This window comes from Prunus dulcis, chromosome 2, assembly GCF_902201215.1.
Source record: "Prunus dulcis chromosome 2, ALMONDv2, whole genome shotgun sequence".
Classification (NCBI taxonomy): Eukaryota; Viridiplantae; Streptophyta; class Magnoliopsida; order Rosales; family Rosaceae; genus Prunus; species Prunus dulcis.
This window is the reverse complement of record NC_047651.1, coordinates 23,127,930-23,153,762: the sequence shown is the minus strand read 5'-3', so window position 1 is coordinate 23,153,762 and position 25,833 is coordinate 23,127,930. Positions and strand designations below refer to the sequence as shown.

At 36.9% G+C, this 25,833-nt stretch overlaps 4 protein-coding genes and 4 pseudogenes across 5 annotated transcripts; all 8 read left to right on the top strand.

Moving 5' to 3' along the window:
- The first annotated feature begins 973 nt into the window (after positions 1 to 973).
- Positions 974 to 2,437, top strand: LOC117620110 (uncharacterized protein At1g28695-like). The gene is made up of 3 exons (XM_034350221.1): positions 974 to 1,108; positions 1,212 to 1,589; positions 1,913 to 2,437. The coding sequence occupies exons 1-3, from the start codon at positions 974 to 976 to the stop codon at positions 2,435 to 2,437; spliced, it is 1,038 nt and encodes a 345-aa protein (XP_034206112.1).
- A 361-nt stretch (positions 2,438 to 2,798) lies between these two features.
- LOC117618410 (uncharacterized protein At1g28695-like) lies at positions 2,799 to 4,398 on the top strand. Its single transcript, XM_034347982.1, has 3 exons — positions 2,799 to 2,900; positions 2,981 to 3,364; positions 3,883 to 4,398. The coding sequence occupies exons 1-3, from the start codon at positions 2,799 to 2,801 to the stop codon at positions 4,396 to 4,398; spliced, it is 1,002 nt and encodes a 333-aa protein (XP_034203873.1).
- Positions 4,399 to 5,003: 605 nt separating this feature from the next.
- LOC117619484 (putative pectinesterase 63) lies at positions 5,004 to 16,997 on the top strand. Of its 2 annotated transcripts, XM_034349454.1 has the most exons (5): positions 5,014 to 5,580; positions 5,705 to 5,911; positions 6,114 to 6,355; positions 6,468 to 6,633; positions 16,915 to 16,997. In XM_034349454.1, the coding sequence occupies exons 1-4, from the start codon at positions 5,101 to 5,103 to the stop codon at positions 6,631 to 6,633; spliced, it is 1,095 nt and encodes a 364-aa protein (XP_034205345.1). In that variant the 5' UTR covers positions 5,014 to 5,100; the 3' UTR covers positions 16,915 to 16,997. The 2 variants fall into 2 exon arrangements, with proteins under 2 accessions (XP_034205346.1, XP_034205345.1); XM_034349455.1 differs by lacking the exon at positions 16,915 to 16,997 and having other exon boundaries at positions 5,004 to 5,580; positions 6,468 to 6,851.
- Positions 7,580 to 14,776, top strand: LOC117618409 (annotated as a pseudogene).
- On the top strand, positions 15,366 to 16,914 carry LOC117619483 (annotated as a pseudogene).
- A 614-nt stretch (positions 16,998 to 17,611) lies between the features above and the next one.
- Positions 17,612 to 19,001, top strand: LOC117618408 (annotated as a pseudogene).
- Positions 19,002 to 20,629: 1,628 nt separating this feature from the next.
- Positions 20,630 to 22,198, top strand: LOC117619661 (annotated as a pseudogene).
- Positions 22,199 to 23,246: 1,048 nt separating this feature from the next.
- On the top strand, positions 23,247 to 25,241 carry LOC117619541 (putative pectinesterase 63). Its single transcript, XM_034349521.1, has 4 exons — positions 23,247 to 23,983; positions 24,112 to 24,323; positions 24,503 to 24,747; positions 24,851 to 25,241. Exons 1-4 carry the CDS (start codon positions 23,494 to 23,496, stop codon positions 25,032 to 25,034), a joined length of 1,131 nt encoding a protein of 376 aa, XP_034205412.1. The 5' UTR covers positions 23,247 to 23,493; the 3' UTR covers positions 25,035 to 25,241.
- The last annotated feature ends 592 nt before the right edge of the window (positions 25,242 to 25,833 follow it).

Sequence of the window (25,833 nt, the reverse complement as noted above, 5' to 3'; positions counted from 1 at the left end):
TTTTTTTCGTGGGTAAAGACACTTTCCCGTATTGGGACATTAAAATAGTCACTAAAGGTACAAAAACCGTAGCAAAAGATGAAAAATCGTCGTAACAAATCAGTAGTGTCACATATTCGCTGATTGAGCTAGCTGTGGTGAAAAATATGCATGTTCCCGATGAAAAGATGGTAGCGTTGATCAAGTTTTTTAGAGAGATTTCCCTTAAATCTTCTACAGCTTGACCATGAATTTTTATTTAATTAGTTATGCAAATTATATATAAGTGAGAGGAAAACCACTTTGATTGGCTTTATCATACATCTTTTCATCTCATATGTAGCTTCACTCACTACGATCATCTAAGGAAGCACAGGATTTACCACCCTTCATTTAAAAATAAATCATGTGTCAGTGTACACATGTCCCACATACGGATTTAAGTTCTTGATGTGTACGCTAATTGGATTAGCCAAAAAAATTAACGTAAACGAAATTCATAGAGATGACTATTGATATCGTTTAGAAATAAAACTAAAACTCATCAGCACATTATACAAGAAAATAAAGCTGCGGATAGGCATGTCAGGGGAATTGTTGTAAAGTCCTTACGATATCTGAAAATTCAGTGTTAATTGACAATTAAGATAAGATTAACTAAACGTAATTTCAAAGACTCTTTGCATTTAAAACTCAATCCTAAGCATAGTCTGATTAGGATTCTCTTTGATGTTTTTTGGGTTGATTTTTTTGGTATTTATTTATTTTATGTTATTAACAACAGGTAGCGTTTTGCATTTAGAATTTAATAACAATCCTTAATACGCACCAACACCACTCCTAATTACTACAGAATACAAATTGCATGACTTGGTAGTTTCTTGAGTTCTTGAGTTTTTACGGATATGGGGAGAGAGAGGCAGCCCTCATGAAAATAACACAACATATTTCTTCTTCACAAGAAAACCGAATTAGCTAAGGCTTCAAAGATCACATGGACAATCGAAATATTACATTATTTTGCCTTCTGTTTGCTGGTTTAGTTTTATTTTTAATGTTCAACCAGACCACGGATGGATCCAAACCACTCTTCGTCTTCCAAACTCACCAATGCCAATCCTCTACCAAGGTAATAAATAATAATCTTTTAGTTTTTGTTCTTGTTGGGTTTTTTCTGTTTTTGTTTAATATGTAATTGTTGTGATTTGCTCAAATTAATTTGTTTGAGACAGAGGAACACAATTGGCCCTGGAGATGGGCTTGAATCAGCTTTATCTGAGGCTTCCATGGCAAACAAGACTGTGATAATTGCTATTGTAAATAAGGCCTATGTGGAAGGAGACAAGCCAATGCTTGATATGTTTTTAGATGGTTTCTGGCTCGGAGAAGACACGAGGGGCTTGATTTCTCACCTGCTTCTTGTTGCCGTCGATCAAACTTCCTTCGAACGTTGCAAGTTTCTTCACCTTCACTGCTACAAGCTCAAAGCAGATGGGGCCGATTTTGAGACGGAGGAACTCTACATGTCGCAAGATTTTCTCAAGATGATGTGGAGGAGAACCCTGTTTCTCAAGGAGGTGCTAAGGAGAGGCTATAGTTTTGTATTCACAGTAAGTTTTCTCAACATCATTTCAGCTTCATTACTCGATAAATAATCCGACAACATAGCATGTCATACTCTCGTAAAAAGGTCCAGTTGATAAACTAAAATGTGAAATATATAATGCCATACTCTGTTATGTTTGATTCGTAGTAATGTTTTTTGGCTGATAAATTAACAAGTAAAAATCACAAGTGGGAGTAAATTAAAAAACAAAATGTGAGTGGATTATATGTTTGATTCAAAATATTTCTATTTTAGTAAGGTGGATCCTAAAAGTAATGATATTCGACATATAATTAGCTTACATATATCCAAAATTTCCATTTACAGGACATAGATGTGTTGTGGCTAAGGAACCCATTCCCAAGGCTAACAAGCTTCAATGAAAACATAGATCTTCAAATCAGCGTTGATAAATTCAATGGGGATGAATGGTCTCAAGCCAACCCCATCAACACAGGCTTCTACATGGTCAGGTCCAACAACAGAACAATCTCGCTATTCGAGGAGTGGTACGCTAGAAGAAACAACTCCACAGGATTGAAAGAGCAGGATGTTTTGAACAACATGATGCAGGAAGGTTTTTTCAGAGAGTTAGGCCTCAGTGTGAGGTTTTTGGACACCCTTTATTTCAGTGGCTTCTGTGAAGTTAGCAAAGACTTCAACGTTGTCAGGACGGTTCATGCCAACTGCTGCCGGACTATAAGTGCTAAGGTGGCTGATCTGACCGCTGCGATTCACGATTGGAAGAGGTTCAAGAGCTTATCCGATTCCAATCAACCGTCGACTTTGACATGGACTAGCCATGTAAATTGTGAGGGCTCCTGGAAGAATTTCAACGTGACCCTTGGCTAGATTTCCTAGTCCTAGACATAGTTTTCTTTTTTCGCTTTTTAAAAGTCAGTCAATCCTAACATAGTTTAATTAGGATTGTATGTTATATGACAATATAGAATTCTGTGTTTGATCTTTTTAGGTGATGTCTCATGAGTTTGTACTTATGTTCACAACAATATCGTTTTTGTTTTTTTTAAAAAGATTAATAGCAGTTAATATAATCCCAATGTCACGCCTAATTAGCTATTGATCACAAAAATTGCATGACATGGTCAGTCGTCAGTTTCTTCAACTCTCCAGTTTTTATGGATAGAGAGCTCTCTTTAAGATTGTTATATACGATCAAATTAACGCTTATAATAGTGTATTAGCCAAGACCATGGAAAATTTTCAAATTGCCATATTATGCCTTCTATTTTCTAGTTTAGTAGTTTTGTGTATATTCAACCAGACCACAGACCAATGCCAACCCTTTACCAAGGTAATTAAGTTTTAATTTGTTTAATCTATTATTAAATTGTTTTAATTTGTTCTAATTAATTTTTTTGAAATAATTAATAGATCAACACAAACAGCAAAGAAGATGAGCTTGAATCAGCTTTATATAAGGCTTCCATGGGAACTTACAAGACTGTGATAGTTGCGATTGTAAATAAAGCGTACGTAGAAGGAGATAATCCAATGCTTGATTTATTTTTAGATGGGTTCTGGCATGGAGAAGACACACGAGGCTTGATTTCTCAACTTCTTCTCGTGGCGGTCGATCAAACATCTTTAGAACGTTGTAAGTTTCTCCACCTTCACTGCCACAAGCTTGAAGCAGATGATCCTGCCGATTTTGAGGCTGAGAAACTGTACATGTCTCAAGATTTTATCAACATGATGTGGAGGAGAACTCTCTTTCTCAAAGAAATGCTTAAGCGAGGCTACAGTTTCATATTCACAGTAAGTTTTCTAGCTTATAGATATACAATGTGATTCAACGTATTACATATTGCAGGGGTAATTTCAAAGGTAAGAAGTTTAGGAAATAAAAAGTTAGAATCTAAAAGGCTTCACATCTCCAAAAATATGTTATTTATTTAGTCCATTTTCCCCTTCACATTTAGAGTGTATAAGCACAAAGCTAAATCCACCAATACATATATATGAGGTCGTCAGTCACGATTACTTGACCAATTGCTAACAACATAATATGTGTCATAATACTCTTGTAAAACGAATTAACCAAGCAAAATGTGATATAATATATTCCATAATAAACATGATACATTTTCTCGTATTCTGATTTTGTTAAATCATGTAGTCACATTACTCGGTAAAAGAAGTGAACATTACCGATTTTGTTAAATCGTATTCCGATTTATATATTTGTATAAATGCGGTACATTTTTGTGTGTTTAGATTTATATGAACTCATTTCATACTTTTATATATTTATTTATTTAACCTTTCATTCCCAGGACATAGATGTGATGTGGCTAAGGAACCCCTTTCCAAGGCTAATTAGCTTCAACGAAAGCATAGATCTTCAAATCAGCACCGATAGCTTCAATGGTGATCAATTGTCTGAAGCAAACCCCATCAACACAGGTTTCTACATGGTGAGATCTAACAACAGAACAATCTCCTTATTCGAGAAGTGGTATGCCCAGAAAAACTACTCAACCAAATTGAAAGAGCAGGATGTTTTAAATGGCATGATGAAGGAAGGTGTTTTCAGAGAGTTAGGCCTCAGCGTGAGGTTTTTGGACACCCGTTACTTCAGTGGCTTCTGTGAAGTTAGCAGGGACTTCAAAGCTGTCACAACCGTTCATGCCAATTGCTGCCGGACTATAGGTGCTAAGGTGGTTGATCTGACGGCTGTGGTTCACGATTGGAAGAGGTTCAAGAGCTTATCTAATTCCAATTCGACATTGACTTTGAAATGGACTAACCATGTAGCCTGTAATCGGTCCTGGAAGCGCAAAGTGAACTAGGGCTAGGTTTTTAATTGCTTCACTTCTAAATGATCATGAAAATAATTAAAGACAGATTTTTGTTTTTTGTTTTTTTTAAATGTATTGTCACCCTATCAAGACGATTAATTGTCTCATTGACAAGTGCAACTCTTTCTATAAAAAAATTTCGTAAAAAGAGTTATTGAGTTTGAGTGGACTACATTTTTTTTTAAATGAGGCGAATTTCACTAAATAAATTGGACTTCCTAAAATTAACACTAAATTCTTTTTTCTAGATAATTGTACTGGAGTGGAGCCCATCCTAGTCTAACTATGGCTCCACCCTCGCTAATTTGTGACTATATGGTGCTATATCCTTAATTTTCAAGGGTATAATTAAGATTTTACATGAGATGGTTAAGCAAAACTCTCTTAATTATGTCCTCTTCCTTCCGAAATTAAGCTGCTTGTGGGTTTCTGTTATTCAGCTAATGTAAAGTGTGGATATGAAATCCCAACGAATATTAGCCCCTAATTGGAAACCAAAATGTGCGAGAAGCTCTCCACGTCTCACAAATTTTTAATGAATCCCTCTAAATATGTGCCTTAAGCAGCTCTTGCATAGCGGACTATAAAATCAAATCCTTTTACCATTCTAAATCAATAGCACCCAAAAACATACAAAACTTCGAAACCAAAAACCCGAAAAGAAAAAAAAAAAAGAAAAAGGAAAACACAGGCATGGGCGTCAATGCAGCTTTAACCATGACATTAATTCTCTTCACTGCCACCATAGCCATGGCGGATGATCATACCCCAGTACCAGCCGACCAATCCCAAGTCAACACATGGTTCAATTACAACGTGAAGCCGTACACAGCACGGCGGGGCACACTTGACCCTGCCCTTGCAAAGGCTGAGGCTAGTCAAAAGGTCATCAAGGTCATGAAAGACGGAAGTGGACAATTCAAGACCATCACTGACGCTGTTAATAGCATTCCTGCCGGCAACACCAAACGTGTCATTGTGTACATTGGAGGGGGAGAGTACAATGAGAAAATCACCATTCCGCGGAATAAACCATTTGTTACATTTTATGGCTCTCCAACAAATATACCAACTTTGACCTTTGCTGGCACATCCCAAAAATATGGAACAGTGAACAGTGCCACAGTGATTGCTGAATCTGACTACTTTGTGGCAGCTAATGTTATTATTAAGGTATGTAAATTTATCACATCAGCATGTCACATGATATTATCATCACACACAATAAATTTTTATCAACATTCTTTTATTATTTTTGTGTGGGGATTAAAATTTACGTTGATTTGTGGTTGTGAAGAACTCTTCGCCAAGGCCAGATGGGAAAAGAGTGGGAGCGCAAGCAGTGGCATTGAGGGTGTCGGGGAACAAGTCAGCCTTATACAATTGCAAGCTTATTGGTTTCCAGGACACCCTTTGTGATGATAGGGGCAATCATTTGTTCAAGGACTGCTTCATTGAAGGCACTGTGGATTTCATATGGGGAAGTGGAAAGTCTCTCTATTTGGTAATGCCACCCAAACTCTCCCTATAATTCCTCAATGAAAGGACAATCTATTGAGGAACTCTATATGCGAGTTTGGTCATATAATAATGAACTTCACATACATGTTGTTAGAGAAATGTTATATGTATCATCGGTATAATTGAGCTTGTTGATGGTCTATATTATGTCATGATTTTGATGGTTAATGAATTAATGGGTGCAGAACACTGAGTTACATGTGTTGGGGGATAATGGATTAACAGTGATAACAGCACAAGCAAGAGACTCAGCTTCAGAGGATACTGGATACTCATTTGTCCACTGCAAGATAACTGGGACAGGAAGTGGAACATATTTGGGCAGGGCTTGGAGGACCAATCCCATGGTGGTCTATGCCTACACCAGCATGACCAAGGTCATCAACCCTGCGGGATGGAGCGACAATAACCACCCCGAACGTGACAGGTAAGAAAATTAACAAAACATTAATTAAGCATTTTCATATAATTGATTGTTTTTTAGACTTAATAAATATTGATCAATAAATTTTTTATGTGTGTATGTGGCAATATTGTAGCACTGTGTTCTATGGAGAGTACAAGTGTTCGGGTCCAGGTTCAAGTGCTGCTGGGAGAGTAAAATACACCAAACATTTAACGGACGAACAAATCAAACCTTTCCTAAGTCTTGGCTATATTCAGGGTTCCAAATGGCTGCTTCCTCCTCCAAATCCCAAAGTGTAGATATTGGATATAGTTGTCTTAACTGTACAGGTGCGATTGAGAAAGCCGACCGCACGCCTCAGGCAAAATGTACATGAGCTAGCTATAGCAATGTATAAAATCAATATTATGATTTAATTTGTGAAGATCTTCCTCTATACAATTTGAGCATAGTTTGTCGATTTGATTGGTACAAGAGACACATTAACATTTATTAATGCTTATGCTCCACTTTTCAAGGTTCTAAGAATTATAATGTAGCACAAAAATTAAAAAAAGGACCCCCTTTTAATTTTCACATAGGAAATAAGTCGTGCATGCGCAAAGAGTTATTTTAAGCCTTGACTAGATTCCAACTGAACTTGCTTGATGATGATGAGTCAGATTTTGTGCTTTTCTCTTTCTAAAACATCCGGATCATGTGGACAATAAAAATCAAGTATAATCTAATTTAATGGGTTCCACAATTTAGTAATTAAAGTTCAATTCTGAAACAATTTTTTGGTGCTAACAGAATAAATTGTAATTTATCGATTTGTTATGGATCAAATATACATGTCTGAGATTTTGGGGCTGAGAAACTGTACATGTCTCAAGATTTTATCAACATCATGCGGAGGAGAACTCTCATATTCAACATATTATATATGAGGTCGTCGGTCTCCATCAATTGATCAATTGTCTAACAACATAACATATCAAACTATTGTAAAACGAATTTAACTTCAACCCAAGCAAAATGTGATAAATAATATATTACATATAACCATATCTACATTTCTCATAAAAGATGCCATTAATCAAGTAAAATTTTCTATTGCCAGACTGTGAGTTCGTATAACGATTTTGTTGAATCTGTCCGCACGATACTCAATATGGAAACTAAACATTACTCTTATATATTTGTATAAACACAGTATAATTATATGTAGAGAAAATTAAGAAAGCAATACATTTTTCAGCTTCAATGGCGACAAATGGTACTGAAGAAAACCCCATCAGCACAAGCTTCTACATGTTGAGATCCAACAGCAGAACAGTCTCCTTATTCGACAAATGGTACGCCTGGAAAACTACTCCACCAGATTGAAAGAGGATAAAGATGTTGGACACCCTTTACTTCAGTGGCTTCTATGAAGTTAGCAGGGTCTGTCACAGCCATCCATGCCAATTGATGCCGGACTATAGGTGCTAAGGTGGCTGATCTGACGGCTGTAGTTCACGATTGGAAGAGGTTCAAGAGTTTATCTAATTCCAAGACAATCACTGATGCTGTTAATAGGATTCTTGCCGGCAACACCAAAAGTGTCATTGTGTACATTGGAGGGGGAGAGTACAATGAGAAAATCACAATTCTGCAGAATAAACCATTTGTTGTATTTTATGGGTCTCCAACAAATATGCCAACTTTGACCTTTGCTTTCACAGCCCAAAAGTATGGAACTGTGAACAGTGTCACAGTGATTGTTGAATCCGACTACTTCGTAGCAACTAACCTTATTATTAAGGTGCGTAAATGTATCATGTCAACAAGAAATATTTCATGTTACGTGATATTATCATCATGCACAATAATCTTTCCCTCTCCCCAAATCCGACCCTTTCACTCACACCCACTCCTCGCATTTAATCTTTCATCTCTCTCTTCACTATCTCACACTCTCACTCACTCTCTCATCTCTCTCTCTCTCTCTCTCTCTCTCTCTCTCTCTCTCTCTCTCTCTCTCTCTCTCTCTCACTTCTCCTTTTCATTCTCATTCACTCTCAATCTTGCCAAAAGGTATATTTGTAACACCCCGACTCTAAACTAAATTCCTAAATTAAATTTCTCAAGTTAATTTTCGAATTTACGGATTTACCCTTGGGGTAGGGGTATTTTGGTCATTTTATTACACGGACAGAGTTTGGGGCAGTGGCTGATATTTTTGGGTAGATCGTAGTGAGTGGAGTCCGTAGACACGTAGTGGGCTCGATTCGGAGTTGTAACGAAGAAGTTACGATCAAAACATCGACAATGGCAAAACCGTAAATATTTCGAAGTTGGTTTTTTTAAAACCAGATCTCTCTCTCTCTCTCTCTCTCTCTCTCTCTCTCTCTCCTGCAAACCAGAAACCCCCCCTCCCTTTTTATATATATTTTTGGCTTGCGACGGCAGCAACTTCCCACCGTCGCCACCGCCACCACACGCCGCCACTTGGGGCGGCACCGGTTCCGTTGGAACCACCACACTTCCTTCTTTCCGTTCCAACCCACCACCACCTCGATCCGCCGTCATGGTCGCTGGAAACAGCCATGAAACGAAGCTGTTTGGACAGATTTTCATCCAACTTTCGGCCTCTCGTTCTCTCTCATTTCTCCACCAAATTTGATGAGTAAGGTACTCCGACCACGCATACGCAACAGGCGGGACCCTCTCAAGGTCAGGCAGTGTGGGACTACTTGTGAGTGGACTTTGTTTTCAACTTATAAGCATGATTTTATAATGAGAATTTTATGCATATGATTTAAATAGTCATTGAAATGCATGTTATATTTAATAGTTAAATTCTTTATTTTCATAAAGTATTGGTAATATATTTGGGTTTTGACATATTTGAGTATCTTGAGTATGTATATATGGATTTTGAGAATTTATATATATGTTTGGCTATGTGTGGGGTACTTGGATTGTTGAGATGAGATTTTGGAAAGTGATGAGTATAGAATGTCAGTTTGGAGTGCTATAAGCACTACCTTATGTACCTCCCCAGATTTGGAACTTGGATACGGACACTTGAGATACTTGGAAATGTCGGAACCCGGGACATCCTTGACGGGATGTTGCTATAGACCCTTGATTGGGTATTCTGCGCGCGTAGGACTGGTCACAGACATACGAGTTTTGAGGGTATCGACTGTACGTGCTGGTTGAGAGTTAGTCCCCCGGTTGGACGGCTCGTTCCCTAGTTACATGGTGAATTGAGGACTCTTCATGGAGACTCTGCCATGGTGACTAGTCAAACAATCCCCCGGTTGGATTGTTTCCCTGGTACAACTAGGTGTTGGTCATATTTATATTATTGTTAGATATGTATATATATCTCTTATATTATATATATATATATTTACATATGTATATAACTATTCTTTCATTCTTGTTTTTCAGTGAGGATACTTCCTTGCCGGTCGTGCCAATGGGTACGCTTTCGAGAGTTTGGTTTGAGACTTATAATATTTAATTGGTGGGTTTGTTTAGTGTTCTGTTTGGATTTCGGACTTGGCATCAGGCTTTGGTTTGGTTTTGACATATATAAATATTTATTTGATTTTGATGATTTGGGATGCATTCGGATTTCTTGCTTGGTTTATTAAACAGTGGGGTTATATTATGTTGGTTTACACTGAACTGAACTTTATTTTTGTCCACTCACATTTTTCTGTTTTGCACCCCCAGCCAGTAGTCGACTGAGCTCCGCAGCTGAGCCGGATCGTGTGCTCACGAGCCTTGAGCCTTCGTAGGATTCCTTCATTCTGTTTCCCTTGAACTTTGTTTTTGTTGTATTTAAATTCCTTAGATATGCTCTGTTATCGCCCTTGCTAGGGTTGATCTTTGAGGCCGGAGGCCTTTGTTGTAAACTGTTTATTTGCTTTAAAGCATGCTGTTGGTTGGGTACCTTAATCTGTGAATTTTGAGCAGGTTGAATTTTTGGGGAAATGTTCAATTTACAGGGGAGACTCTGCCAAAATTTTTGGTAGAAAGTCTCGATTCTTAGTAAGTGGGCCCGGCATCGGCGAGATGTCGGTCACGAGACGGGATTCACTCCGGTTTTTTTAGAATTACGGGGCGGGTCCTGTCAATATTATCTCCAAATTTAAAATTTTTTTTTCATTAATATGTGCTTTTGGAGTTAGTTTTGAGTTTGTGCGGGGTTTGGGGTTGAGTATAAGGTGAGGATTGAAGTTTGGGTTGGATTTGGGGTATAACAATTTTAGGGGAGATTATGCCAATTTTTTGTTATTATTTTATGTTTTTTTTTGTTTGTTTTGTTATTTGACCATATTTATTTTTTTGTAGGGAATTGTCGAGACTTTGACAGCTAAAGTTGAGGATTAGGACGCTATTGAAACATATCCTCCTCCACTACCACCACAATAGGCTTGTATTAGGATTTTATTATTGTATTATATTAATTTATGTGTATATTTTGAATATTATATATATATATATATATTGGATAACTTGATCACTATTTTTCAAATGTAATTTTATTTTGAATATGTCAATTTAAATTAAAGTAATTAAAAAAATAAAATCATACAATTAAATTTAAAAAGTAAAAATTTGAAAAAATTAATATATTTAAATTAATATAAGAGAAATAATAAAACAAAAAGTCAAAAACCTTGCGCGACAAAATATTTTGTCGAGCAAACTATTAAATTAGTTGATTTTAATTAAAAAATTTTAAAACACAAGAATTAAAATATTTGAAATATTTCGTCACTCAAATATTTGCGCGACGTTAAGGTTCGTTGCTCAAAGAAGCTTTGCGCAACGAAGATTATTTTTCATCACGCAAAGACCCTATCTTCACGAGCTTTGCTCAACCAAAATTTCTTCATGTAGGTTTTGTGCAACCAAAATTTCGTCACGCAGGTTTTGAGCGACGAAATTGTACTTTGCGTAACAAACTTATTTCGTCGCGCAAAGTATTTTTTGTAGTAGTGTACACAGAGAGCTTCCATTAACGGATCCTCAAATACTTATTTGAGGGACACCCCCTTGTAGGGCCCACTCCAGATTGTATTTTACTAATCCAAACCATCTATTTTGCAGATACACATTCAAAGATCATCTCTACAAAAAATCACTTGAATCCGATATCATTTGACCACTCGATTGAGTTATTAAAATTTTAATACTTTCTTGAAGCACCACCGTGTTCATTGATTTTGTAGGACACAATTGGATGTCGAAACAGTTTGCAATGTTTCTAATTTGTTGTGAGGATGATCTATGAATGAAGACCTAAAAAATAGATGGTATGGATCATTGGAAAAAAAAAATTGTAGGATACCCTAAATGGCATCCCTCAAATAAAATTATTTGAGGAATCCTTCAATAAAAGGAAACTATATATATATAACAAATCAAAACGCTATATGCGAATCTCGTCATATAATAGTGAATTTCACATACATGTATGAGAAACGTTATGTACGACTAACTCATCACTTTAATTGAGCTTGTTGGTTGTCTATATATACTATGTCGTGGCTTTGATGGTTAGTTAATTAATGGGTGCAGAACACTGAGTTAAATGTATTGGATAATGGAATAACAGTTATAACAGCATAAGAAAGGGACTCAGCTTCAGAGAATACTGGGTATTCATTTGTCCACTGCAAAATAACTAGGATTGGAAATAACACATATTTGGGCAGGGCTTGGAGGACCAATCCCATGGTGGTCTATGCCTACACCAGCATGTCTGAGGTCATGAACCTCGCCGGCTAGAGCGACAATAATCACCCCAAACGCGTCAGGTAAGCAAATTAATATACACTAATTAAACAGTTTCAAAAAATTGATTGGTTTTGAAAATTAATTAATACTCATCATTAATTTCTTTTTCTTTTTTTTGTGTATGCCGTAATAATATTGCAGCATTGTGTTCTACGGAGGGTACATGTGTTCAGGTCCAGGTTCAAGTATGGCTAGGAGAGCAAAATACACCGCACAGCTGAATGAGGAACAAATCAAGCCTTTCCTCAGCCTTGGCTATATTCAAGGTTCAAAATGGTTGCTTCCTCCTCCAAATCCAAAAGTGTAGATTTTCTTAAGACTAGGAAATAGTTTTCTTAACTTTGTATATATGTTTATATATGGGTGCTATTGAGAAAGCCTCACGCACGCCTCATGCAAAATGCACAATGTATAAAATCAGTATTATGCTTTAATTTCTAAAGATCTTCCGCTATACAATTTGAGCACCGTTTGTCGATTTAATTGGGACAAAAGACACATATGCCCAAAAGACCCACTAGTGTATTGGTTTGGAGTATTTACTCCCTCATACAAGGTGTTGGGTTCGAGTCTTATCTGTGTAATGTGTGTGAGTTTAGTATTATCGCCCATTTCAATTGGAAAGGACCTTAAAAAGAGAAGATGTATATGCGACAATGTGCAAAAATAAAAAATGGACCCCTTTTCAGTTTTCACATAAGAAATAAGTCATGTATTTCAAAGTATCGATCCCTTAAATAACTTCACCTTTTTCAAATTTACTAAAGAAAAAACATATAAAAAATCAAAGTGACCTAGATCCTAGAACTAGACTTTTAATTGCTTAACTTCTAAATGATCAGGAAACTAAATACAGAAAATTTTAACTTCTTTTAACTTTATTATTATTTTTAATATTACTTTTAAAGAATTTGTTTTTGGTCATGTATTAATTTTTAAAGATAAGAATTAAGTAACAAGTCCAGTTGTAATAAGTGATTAATTTCATCCTCTTTTGAGTGGGAGTATTGTTTCTCTCTCATTATAATATCATCACAACCAAAAAAAAAAAAAAAAACTATGGTTCTACTACTACCCATAGACATGCGTTAATTCTTGAGAATGATGGTGAAACTACATATTAGGTTAAAAGTGGTGAACAAAAATGCTCTTAGATAATATAATATTGTCAACTTATCAACAAGATTAATTGTCAACTCTTTTTCCCGCTAAAGGAGCTATATTAGGTTTGAGATGACTAATTTTTTCTAGAATGAGGTGAGCTTTCACTAAATGGGGTGAACTTCTTAAAATTAGCGCTAAATCCCTACTTTTCTAGATATTTGTACACGGGTGGAGCCCAACCTAGTCTAAGGGTGGTTTCGCCGTTGCGAATGTGTGAATATCCTCAATAATCAAGGGTATAACTGGGATTTTATATTTGATGGCAAAGTGAACTCTCTTAATAAAACCACAATTATGTCCTCTTATGCCTTCCTAAATTAAGCTGTAGAGCTAGCTACAGCTAGTGCTTTTCTGTTATTCAACTAATACAAAATGCGTAACTGAAATCTCAATGAACATAAGCCCCTAATTAGAAACCAAAATGTGCAAGAAGCTCTCCAAAACCCACACATTTAGGATTAATCCCTCTCAACATGCAATGTGCCTTAACCAGCTCTTGCATAGTGGACTATAAAATCAAAGTCTATATTCACCATTCTAATCACCAAAGAAAAAAAAAGGCCGGAAAAAACACATGCATGTGCGTCCATGCATCTCTAATAATGACATTAATTCTCCTCACCGCCACCATAGCCGCGATAGATTATAATACACAGGTACTAGCCGACCATTCCTAAGTCAACACTTGGTTCTCTACACAACACGGCATGGCACACTTGACCCTGCCCTTGCAACGGCTGAGGCTGGTCAAAAGGTCATCAAGGTCAAGGAAGACGGAAGTGGACAATTCAAGACAATTACTGACGTCGTTATAGCAATCCAGCCGGCAACACCGAACGTGTTATTGTGTACATTGGAGGAGGAGTGTACAATGAGAAAATCACAATTTCACAGAATAAACTATTTGTTACATTTTATGGCTCTCCAATAAATATGCCAACTTTGACCTTTGCTGGCACAACCCAAAAGTATGGAACTGTGGACAATGCCACAGTGATTGTTGAATTTGACTACTTCGTGGCAACTAACCTTATTATTAAGGTACGTAAATGTCTCACGTTTGCGAATTTCATGCCACGTGATATTATGATTACACACAATAATTTTTTTATCATCTTTCTTTTAATATTTTTGTTTTCTTATAATTTACGTTGATTTGTGGTTGTGTGAAGAACTCTTCGCAAAGGCCAGATGGGAAAAGAGCGAGAGAACATGCATTGGCATTGAGGGTGTCAGGGAACAAGTCAGCCTTGTTCAATTGCAGGCTTATTGGTTTCCAGGACACACTTTGTGATGACAGGGACAATTATTTTTTCAAGGACTGCTTTATTGAAGGCACTATGGATTTCACCTTCGGAAGTGGAAAGTCTCTCTATTTGGTAATGACACCCAAACTCTCCCTACAATTAAATGGACTAACTAATTCCAATTCGACATCAACTTTGAAATGGACTAACCATGTAGCCTGTAATCGGTCCTGGAAGTGCAAAGTGACCTGGGGCTAGGTTTTTAATTGCTTCACTTCTAAATGATCATGAAAATAATTAAAGACATATTTTTTTTTAAATAAATGTATTGTCACCCTATCAAGAGGATTAATTGTCTTAGTGACAATTGCACTCTTTCTAATTTGAGTGAACTACATTTTTTACTGAATGAGACAAATTCCATTAAATAAGGTGAAACTTCCTAAAACTAACACTAAATTCCGTTTTTCTAGATAGTTGTACTGGGGTGGAGCCCACCCTAGTCTAACTATGGCTCCACCCTTGCTAATTTGTGACTATATGATGCTATATCCTTAATTATCTAGGCTATAATTGAGTTTTTACATGAGATGATTAAGTAAAACTCTCTTAATTATGTCCTCTGCCTTCCCAAATTAGCTAATTCAAAGTGTGGATCTGAAATCCCAATGAACATTAGCCACTAATTGGAAACCAAAATGTGCGAGAAGCTCTCCAAGTTTCACCAATTTTGGATGAATTCTTCGAAATATGTGCCTCAACAGCTCTTGCATAGTGGTCTATAAAATCAAATCCTTCAAAACTAAAAATCCAAAATAAAATAAAATGGCTGGAAAAACAACATGCATGGGCGTCGATGCAGCTCTAACCATGACATTAATTCTCCTCACTGCCACCATAGCCATGGCGGATGATGACACACCGGTACTAGCCGTCCAATCCCAAGTCAACACGTGGTTCAATAACAATGTGAAGCTGTACACAGAACGGCAGGGCACGCTTGACCCTGCCCTTGCAACGGCTGAGGCTGGTCAAACCGTCATCAAGGTCATGAAAGATGGAAGTGGACAATTCAAGACTATTACTGAGGCCATTAATAGCATTCCGGCCGACAACACCAAACGTGTCATTGTGTACATTGGAGAGGGAGAGTACGAAGAGAAAATCACAATTCCACGGAATAAACCATTTGTTACATTTTATGGCTCTCCAACCAATATGCCAACTTTGACCTTTGCTGGCATAGCCCAAAAGTATGGAACTGTGAACAGTGCCACAGTGATTGCTGAATCTGACTACTTCATGGCAGCTAATGTTATTATTAAGGTATTTAAATTTATCAAATCAACATGTCACATGATATTATCATCACATAATAAATATTTGTCGACATTCTTCTATTATTTTTGTGTGGGGATTAAAATTTGCGTTGATTTGTGGTTGTGAAGAACTCTTCACCAAGGCCAGATGGGAAAGCAGGGGAGCGCAGGCAGTGGCATTGAGGGTGTCGGGGAACAAGTCAGCCTTGTACAATTGCAAGCTTATTGGTTTCCAGGACACCCTTTGTGATGACAAGGGCAATCATTTTTTCAAGGACTGCTTTATTGAAGGCACTGTGGATTTCATCTGGGGAAGTGGAAAGTCTCTCTATTTGGTAATGCCACCCAAACTCTCCTTATAATTCCTCAATGAAAGGAAAATCTGTTGAGGAACTCTATATGCGAGTCTCGTCATATAATAGTGAATTTTACGTACATGTTGTAAGAGAAACGTTATATGTACGATTAACTCATCTGTATAATTGAGGTTGTTGATGGTCTATATTATGTCATGGTTTTGATGGTTAATTAATTAATGGGTGCAGAACAATGAGTTACATGTGGTGGGGGATAATGGATTAACAGTGATAACAGCACAAGCAAGGGACTCAGCTTCAGATGATACTGAATACTCATTTGTCCACTGCAAGATAACTGGGACTGGAAATGGCACATATTTGGGCAGGGCTTGGAGGATTAGTCCCATGGTGGTCTTTGCCTACACCAGCATGTCTGAGGTCATCAACCCCGCCGGCTGGAGCAATGATAACCGCCCCGAACGTGACAAGTAAGCAAATTTATATACACTAATTAAATAGTTTCATATAATTGATTGGTTTGTAGAGTTAATTAACACTTATCAATAATTTCTTTTTTTGTGTGTATGTGGCAATATTGTAGCACTGTGTTCTATGGAGAATACAAGTCTTCGGGTCCAGGTTCAAGTGTGGCTGGGAGAGTTAAATACACCAAACATATGACGGACGAACAAATCAAACCTTTCCTAAAACTTGGCTATATTCAGGGTTCCAAATGGTTGCTTCCTCCTCCAAATCCCAAATTGTAGATATTGGATATAATTTTCTTAATGGGTTCCACAATTTAGTAATTAAAGTTCAATTTTGAAAATTTTGGGATGGAGAAGCTTGTTTGTTGCCAATGTTTTGGTGCTAACAGAATAAATTGTAATTTATCGATTTGTTATGGATCAAATATACATGTCTGAGATTTTGGGGCTGAGAAACTGTATGTCTTAGGATTTTATCAACATCATGCGGAGGAGAACTCCCATATTCAATATATTATATATGAGGTCGTCTGTCTCCATCAATTGATCAATTGTCCAACAACATAACATATCAAACTATTGCAAAACGAATTTAACTTCAACCCAAGCAAAATGTGATAAATAATATATTACATAACCATATCTACATTTCTCATAAAAGATGCCATTAATCAAGTAAAATTTTCTATTGCCAGACTGTGAGTTCGTAAAATGATTTTGTTGAAACTGTATGCACGATACTCAGTATGGAAACTAAACGTTACTCTTATATATTTGTATAATAAACACAGTATAATTACATGTAGAGAAAATTAAGAAAGCAATACATTTTTCAGCTTCAATGGCGACAAATGGTACTGAAGAAAACCCCATCAGCACAAGCTTCTACATGTTGAGATCCAACAGCAGAACAGTCTCCTTATTCGACAAATGGTACGCCTGGAAAACTACTCCACCAGATTGAAAGAGGATGAAGATGTTGGACACCCTTTACTTCAGTGGCTTCTGTGAACTGTGGTTCACGATTGGAAGAGGTTCAAGAGTTTATCTAATTCCAAGACCATCACTGACCAAAAGTGTCATTGTGTACATTGGAGGGGGAGAGTACAATGAGAAAATCACAATTCTGCAGAATAAACTATCTGTTATATTTTATGGTTCTCTAATAAATATGCCAACTTTGACCTTTGTTGGCACAGCCTAAAAGTATGGAACTGTGAAGAGTGCTACAGTGATTGTTGAATCCGACTACTTCGTAGCAGCTAACCTTATTATTAAGGTACGTAAATGTCTCATGTTTGTGAGAAATATTTCATGTCACGTGATATTATCATCACATACAATAAATTTTTTTTATTAAATTTCTTTTAATATTTTTGTTTTCTTATAATTTACGTTGATTTGTGGTTGTGTGAAGAACTCTTCGTGAAAGCCAGATGGGAAAAGAGTGGGAGAACAGACATTGGCATTGAGGGTGTCGGGGAACAAGTTAGCCTTGTTCAATTGCAGACTGATTGGTTTTCAGGACAAACTTTGTGATGACAGGGGCAATCATTTTTTCAAGGACTTCTTTATTGAAGGCACTGTGGATTTCATCTTCGGAAGTGGAAAGTCTCTCTATTTGGTAATGCCACCCAACCTATAATTCCTAAATAAAAGGAAAACTTATAAAGGAACTTTTGTTAACTCTCCCTACATGTTTTACAAGTCAAATCGCTAAATGCAAGTCTCTTCTTATAATAGTGAATTTCACGTACATGTTGTGTGAGAAACGTTATATATACGACTAACTCTTTACTATAACTCAACTGTTTGTTGTCTATGTATTATGTCATCGTTTTGATGGGTAGTTAATTGATGGGTGCAGAACACTGAGTTACATATGCTGGGGAACAATGAAATGACAGTGATAACAGCACAAGCAAGGGACTCAGCTTCAGAGGATACTGGATACTCTTTTGTCCACTGCAACATAACTGGGACTGGAAATGGCACATATTTGGGCAGGGCTTGGAGGACCAGTCCCAGGGTGGTCTTTGCCTACACCAGCATGTCTGAGGTCATCACCCTAGCCTGCTGGAACAATAAGAACCGCCCCAAACGTGACAGGTGAGCAAATTAAAACACACTAATTAATTAAGCATTTTCATATAATTGAATGGTTTTGAGAGTTAATTTATAGTTTCAATATTTTTTTGTATTTGTTTTATATTCAGCACCGTGTTCCATGGAGAATACAAGTGTTCAGGTCCAGATTCAAGTATGGTTGAGAGAGTAAAATACACCAAACAACTGAATGAGGAACAAGTCAAACCTTTCCTCAGCCTTGGCTATATTTAAGACTAGGAAATAGTTTTCTTAACTTTGTATACATGTTTATATATGGGTGCTATCGAGAAAGCCGCACGCACACCTCATGCAAAATGCACAATGTATTATGCTTTAATTTCTAAAGATCTTCTTCTATACAATTTGAGCACAGTTTGTCAATTTGATTGGGACTAAAGACACATATGCGCAAAGGACCCACTAGTGCAGTGGCTTGGAGTATTTACTCCCTCATGCAAGGTTCTGGGTTCGAGTCCTAGCATTCGTGTATTGTGGGTGAGTTTAGTGCTATCGCCCCTCTCAATAGGAAAGACCTCAAAAAAAAAAAAGAAAAAAAAAAAGAAGATGCATATGCGACAATGTGAAAAAAAATAAAAATGGACCCCCTTCCGATTTTCATAAGAAATATCAAGTCATGCATTTTCAAAGTATCGATCCCTTAAATAACTTCACCTTTTTCAAATTTGCTAAAGAAAAAACATATCAAAAATCAGTCCCAGTTTTGGACAAATCCCACACCGTTCATATTTAATAAATAAACAAAAACATAACCAAAATTTAAGATCTAGTCAAGCAATTAAATTTCACCTTAATCCACCCTGTACAGTAAAATATGAATCACATGAGCAACGATTTAGGTAAAGACTGGATGGACTCCAGCTAAACTTACTTCATAACTCTACCAAACTATATAGGTGCTATAAGGTGGCTGATTTGACAGTTATGGTTCACGATTGGAAGAGGTTCAAGAGCTTATCTAACCCGTGTAGCCTTCCTTGTAGCGCAAAGTGACCTAGATCCTAGAACTAGACTTTTAGTTGCTTAACTTATAAATGATCATATATTAATTTTTATAGATAAAAATTAAGTAACAAGTCCAGTTGTAATAAAGTAATTAATTTCATCCACCTTTGAGCGGGAGTATTGTTTCTCTCTCCTTATAATATCATCACACACACACACCCCAAAAAAAAAAAAAAAAAAAACTATGGTTCTACTACCTATAAACATGCGTCAAGTCTTGAGAATTGTGATAAAAATACACACTAAGTTAAAAGTGGTGATAAAAAATGCACTTATAATATAATTTTGTTAACCTATTAACAAGATTAATTGTCAACTCTTTTATTCTCATTTTTCTCCCCTCTAAAGGAGCTATATTAGGTTTGAGAGGAATGTTTTCTAGAATATGAGGTGATAGCTTTCACTAAATGGGGTGAACTTCCTAAAATTTGGGATAAATCCCTATTTTCTAGATATTTCTACACGGGTAGAGCCCAACCTAGTCTAAGGGTGGTTTCGCCGTTGCGAATGTGTGACTATCCTTAATAATCAAGGGTATAACTGGGATTTTATATGTGATGGCAAAGTGAACTCTCTTAATGATACCACAATTATGTCCTCTTATGCCTTTCCGAATTAAGCTGTAGAGCTAGCTACAGCTAGTGCTTTTTTGTTATTCAACTAAGACAAAATGCGTAACTGAAATCTCAATGAACATAAGCCCTTAATCAGAAACCAAAATGTGCTAGAAGCTCTCCAAAACCCACAAATTTAGGATTAATCCCTCTCAATTTGCACTGTGCCTTAACCAGCTTTTGCATAGTGGACTATAAAATTAAAGCCTTATATTCACCATTCTAATCACCAAAGAATAAAAAATAAAATGGCCAGAAAAAACACATGCATGTGCTTCCATGCAGCTCTAATCACGACATTATTAATTCTTCTCACCGCCACCATAGCCATGGCAAATTATAATACACAGCTACCAGCCGACCACTCCCAAGTCAACACATGGTTCAATAACAACGTGAAGCCGTACACAGCAAGGCATGGCACACTTTTGTCTACCCTTGCAACGGCTGAGGCTAGTCAAAAGGTTATCAAGGTCAATAAGGACGGAAGTGGACAATTCAAGACCAGCACTAGCATTCCAGTCGGCAACACCAAACGTGTTATTGTGTATATTGGAGGAGTGTACAACGAGAAAATTACAATTCCACAAAATAAACCATTTGTTACATTTTATGGCTCTCCAACAACTATGCCAATTTTGACCTTTGCTGTCACAGCCCAAAAGTATGGAACTGTGGATAGTGCCACATTGATTGCCGAATCTGACTACTTCGTGGCGGCTATAACCTTATTATTAAGGTATGTAAATGTCTCACGTTTGCGAGAAACCCAATAACTTGTTTTATCAACTTTCTTTTAATATTTTTGTTTCCTTATAATTTATGTTGATTTGTGGTTGTGATAAGAACTCTTCGCCAAAGCCAGATGGGAAAAGAGTGGGAGAACAGGCGTTGGCATTGAGGGTGTCGGGTAACAAGTCAGCCTTGTTCAATTGCAGGTTGATTGGTTTCCAAGACACACTTTGTGATGACAGGGGCAATCATTTTTTCAAGGACTGCTTTATTGAAGGCACTGTGGATTTCATCTGCTGAAGTGGAAAGTCTCTCTATTTGGTAATGCCACCCAAACTCTCCATGTAATTCCTAAATAAAAGGAAGACTTGTAAAGGAACTTTTGTTAACTATGCCTACATGTTTACAAATCAAATCGCTATATGTGAGTCTCTTCTTATAATAATGAATTTCACATACATGTTGTGTGAGAAACTTTATGTATACGATTAACTCTTCACTACAACTCAGCTATTTTTTGTCTATGTATTATGTCATGGTTTTGATGGGTAGTTAATTAATGGGTGCAGAACATTGAGTTACATGTGCTGGGGAATAATGAAATGACAGTGATAACAGCACAAGCAAGGGACTCAGCTTCAGAGGATACTGGATATTCATTTGTCCACTGCAACATAACTGAGACTGGAAATGGCACATATTTGGGCAGGGTTTGGAGGACCAGTCCCAGAGTGGTCTTTGCCTACACCAGCATGTCCGAGGTCATAACCCCAGTCGGCTGGAACAACAAGAACCGCCTCGAACATGACAGGTAAGCAAATTAAAACACACTATTTATTTATTTATTTTCATATAATTGAATGGTTTTGAGTGTTAATTAATAGTTTCAATATTTTTATGTATTTTTTGTTATATTCAGCACCGTGTTCTATGGAGAATACAAGTGTTCGAGTCCAGGTTCAAATATGGTTGGGAGAGTAAAATACACCAAACAACTGACTGGGGAACAAATCAAACCTTTCCTCAGCCTTGGCTATATTCAAGGTTCCAAATGGCTGCTTCCTCCTCCAAATCCAAAACTGTAGATATATGTATATGTTTATAGATTGAGCACGCACACCTAATGCAAAATGTACATGAGCTAGCTATATAGCAATGTATAAAAATCAATATTATGCTTTAATTTCTAAAGATCTTTCTATACAATATAAAAAATGGACAACATTTTAATTTTCACAGAAGAAATAAGTCATGCATTTTTTGAAATGTGTATCTATCTCTCTTAAAACTTCAGAGTTATCTACACTAACACTCCCTGAGATTTTCAGTGCTTTCACAAAACCCTTTAAGGTTTCAAAAATTACACGAACACCCTCTTAGGTCTTAAATTGTTTTCACAAAATCCATTTATGTTGATTTTTTGTCCAAAAATTGATGATTTTATATACAAAATTTCTTCAAATGACAAAGTTAGCCTTTAAGATTAGATTGCACATACATTCATTGAGGTTAATTTTATTATTTGCAAAAGTTTTTATGTATGAAATCATCAAATTTTTGGATGTAAGGGGTTTTGTGAAAACAAATTGAAACTTCAGGAGGTGTTCGTGTAATTTTTAAAACCTCATGAAAACACCGAAAACCTCAAAGGGTGTTGGTGTAAATAACTCAAAAACTTCACCTCTTTCAAATTTTTGCATTAAAAAAAAAATATCAAATATCGGTTCCGGTTTTAGACAAATCCACCCCTATTTGGTATAAAACTACGTTATGAATCAAATATAAAACTACGTGACTCGCATTTTTTAAAATGGTCTGCATGAAAAGGACCCAGGGTATGTGTCTGTAGTCTTTGAATTGTAAGGGTGGACTTAAACAGACAAAGGGTGGACTTGAATTGTATAAGAGGACCCTACAAATTTAGGGTGAATTTGAAATTACAAGGAACAGCAACCTCATTTTAATGAGAAGTAGAAATCAAAATGTGCGAGAGAAGCTCTCATTTATCTCACATTTTTTGGAGTTAATCCCTATAATCATGCATTGTGGTTTATTCACTCATACATCATGGACTATATAACCAAACCCTCTCGCTCATAAGTACCCAAACCCTCTCGCTCATAAGTACCCAAACAAACACATTCCAAAACAAAACAGGATAGTTTTTAGGAAACTTTAAGTGTTTGGTAATTTTGTGCTTTAGTTGCTTTCCCATTTGGATTTGCGCTTTGTTTTTCCTTTGTTAACTAGATTTTCCTTATGCTTCCTGGTTGAATCAGGATTTCCGATTCATAGTAGTACCTATATATATTACGCCTAGCTTAATTAGATTTGTGTGTGATTCCATTGAAACTTTGAGGCACAGCCTTCGCGATAACAGATGGCTGGAAAAATGATGCATGCAGCTGGGTTTATAATTATAACAATTCTCCTCGCTGGTAGTACCCCCGCCGTTGCCAACGATTCGACACCAATACCTGCCGATGGTTCCCAAGTCGGCAGCTGGTTCGATAACAACGTGAAGCCGTTAACAGAACGCAAGGGCACGCCTGATGCCGCCATTGTGACGGCTGAGGAGGGGCCAAAACTCATCAAGGTCATGAAAGATGGAAGTGGAAACTTCAAAACCCTCACGGAGGCCATTAACAGCATCCCTGAGAGGAACACCAAGCGTGTGGTTGTGTACATTGGAGGTGGAGTGTACAACGAGAAAATCAAAATTCCACAAAATAAACCATTTGTAACGTTGTATGGATCGCCAAACAATATGCCAAACTTGACGTTTGATGGCACGGCTCAGAAGTATGGTACTGTCTATAGTGGCACATTGATTGTGGAATCTGATTATTTTAGGGCTGCTAACATTATCGTCACGGTAGGTAATTATGAATTAATTAATTTGTTAGTTAGACTTAGAGCATTATTATATTCTAATGATGATGATTAATTATACAGTAATGTATGTATCATGGTCTCATGGATTGGTTTCGATTAATTTTGAAAAATTCGGCGCCGGAGCCAGATGGGATAAGGCCAGATGCGCAGGCAGTTGCATTGCATATCTCCGGGGACAAGGCATCCTTCTACAATTGCAAATTTTTTGGATTTCAGGACACTCTTTATGATTACAAGGGCTTGCATTTCTTCAAGGACTGCTACCTTCAAGGCACCGTAGATTTCATCTTTGGAAAAGGAAAATCTCTCTACTTGGTATGTATAATCATGCCTCCCAATATCATACAATAATTTCTCCGAGTTTAGATCATTTGTTTGCTTATGTTAACTTTATGTGTTGTAGTGTTTATTTTCAAAAAATATGTCCTTGTAATTAAATTTTCATTTATTAACTTAAGTTGTGACACCAAATGATATGATATATTTTGGTGTAGAACACTGAGATACGTGTCCCAGAACGGAATATGACCGTAATAACGGCACAACAAAGAGAGAGTGCTTCGGAGGATAATGAATTTTCATTTGTGCACTGCAAAATAACTGGCACTACATGTGTGGGGGGTACATACTTGGGCAGGGCTTGGGGGAGCAGCCCCACCATGGTGTTTGCCTACACCGACATGGCCAACGTTGTCCATCCGGAACGATGGAGCAACTTTGGCCACCCTGAACGTTCCAAGTAAGTAAGCAATTTCATTATAAGTTTTTTTTTCTTCTAAAATGTTCTATTATTTTTGGATCCATGTGTTTTTATTTACATATATATGTGGTATTTTTTGCAGCAATATGTTCTATGGAGAGTTTCAGAATTCAGGCCCAGGGTCAAATATAAGCAGGAAAGTATGCTACACCAAAAAGCTAAGCGATGCAAAAGCCAAATCTTTCATCAACCTTGGCTATATTCAGGGTTCCAAATGGTTTCTTCCTCATTCAAATATAGGATCCAAACTATATAGTATTGTTTAAGAATATAGGAAATATATATAGAGAGTTTCCCTTTTTCTTTTCCTTTTTTGGTCAAATAGTTTCCTTATTTATTAGGTGAGATTGAGCAAGCCTCATACACATATGCATGGTTCATGCAAAGACCGCTGCCAATCCTATACATACAATACATGTACATCTTATTCTTATACACGAATTTTCATACGGAATAGAAAAAAAAAAACTCATGTAGATAAGTAATTAGCTGTGAAACTTTCCATTTATGGTTTGAATTTATAGCTATGGAAATTTTATATATAAGATGAACATGTTCACATTATTTTACAAGTTGTGACGTTAACTAGAATGTGCACAGAAATCTCTTCCTCAAGAGAATATAACTTGTTGACCATTGACCGGTGCCCTTCAATGCTGAAAGCTTCTAGTACCTAACACCTAGTCCAAGGGGAATCTATAAAACGGGGTAGTTTTGCCACACAAAAAGCCACATAGAAAAGAAAAGAAAAAAAAAGAAAAAAGAAAAAAAGAACAAATCATGAAGGTTGTAGGCTCATTGGGTGTGGCTCTATGCTTGTTCTTGGTCGTAGGTGTTTTGGATGAGGTGGTTCCAATGGCAGAAGGGAACACGACGCCGAGCCAATGCAAGCAGGAGACGGACCTTCTTGTGAGTGCATGCAAGAGCGCAGGGATAATAGGTCTCAAACCCTCTGAAACTGCTGCCAACGTGTCAGGGTGACACATGTCGAGTGTGCGTGCCCTTATGTCACCCCAAAAGGTGGCCAATCTGATCCCTCTCGGCCGTACGATTAAGCAGATTGAA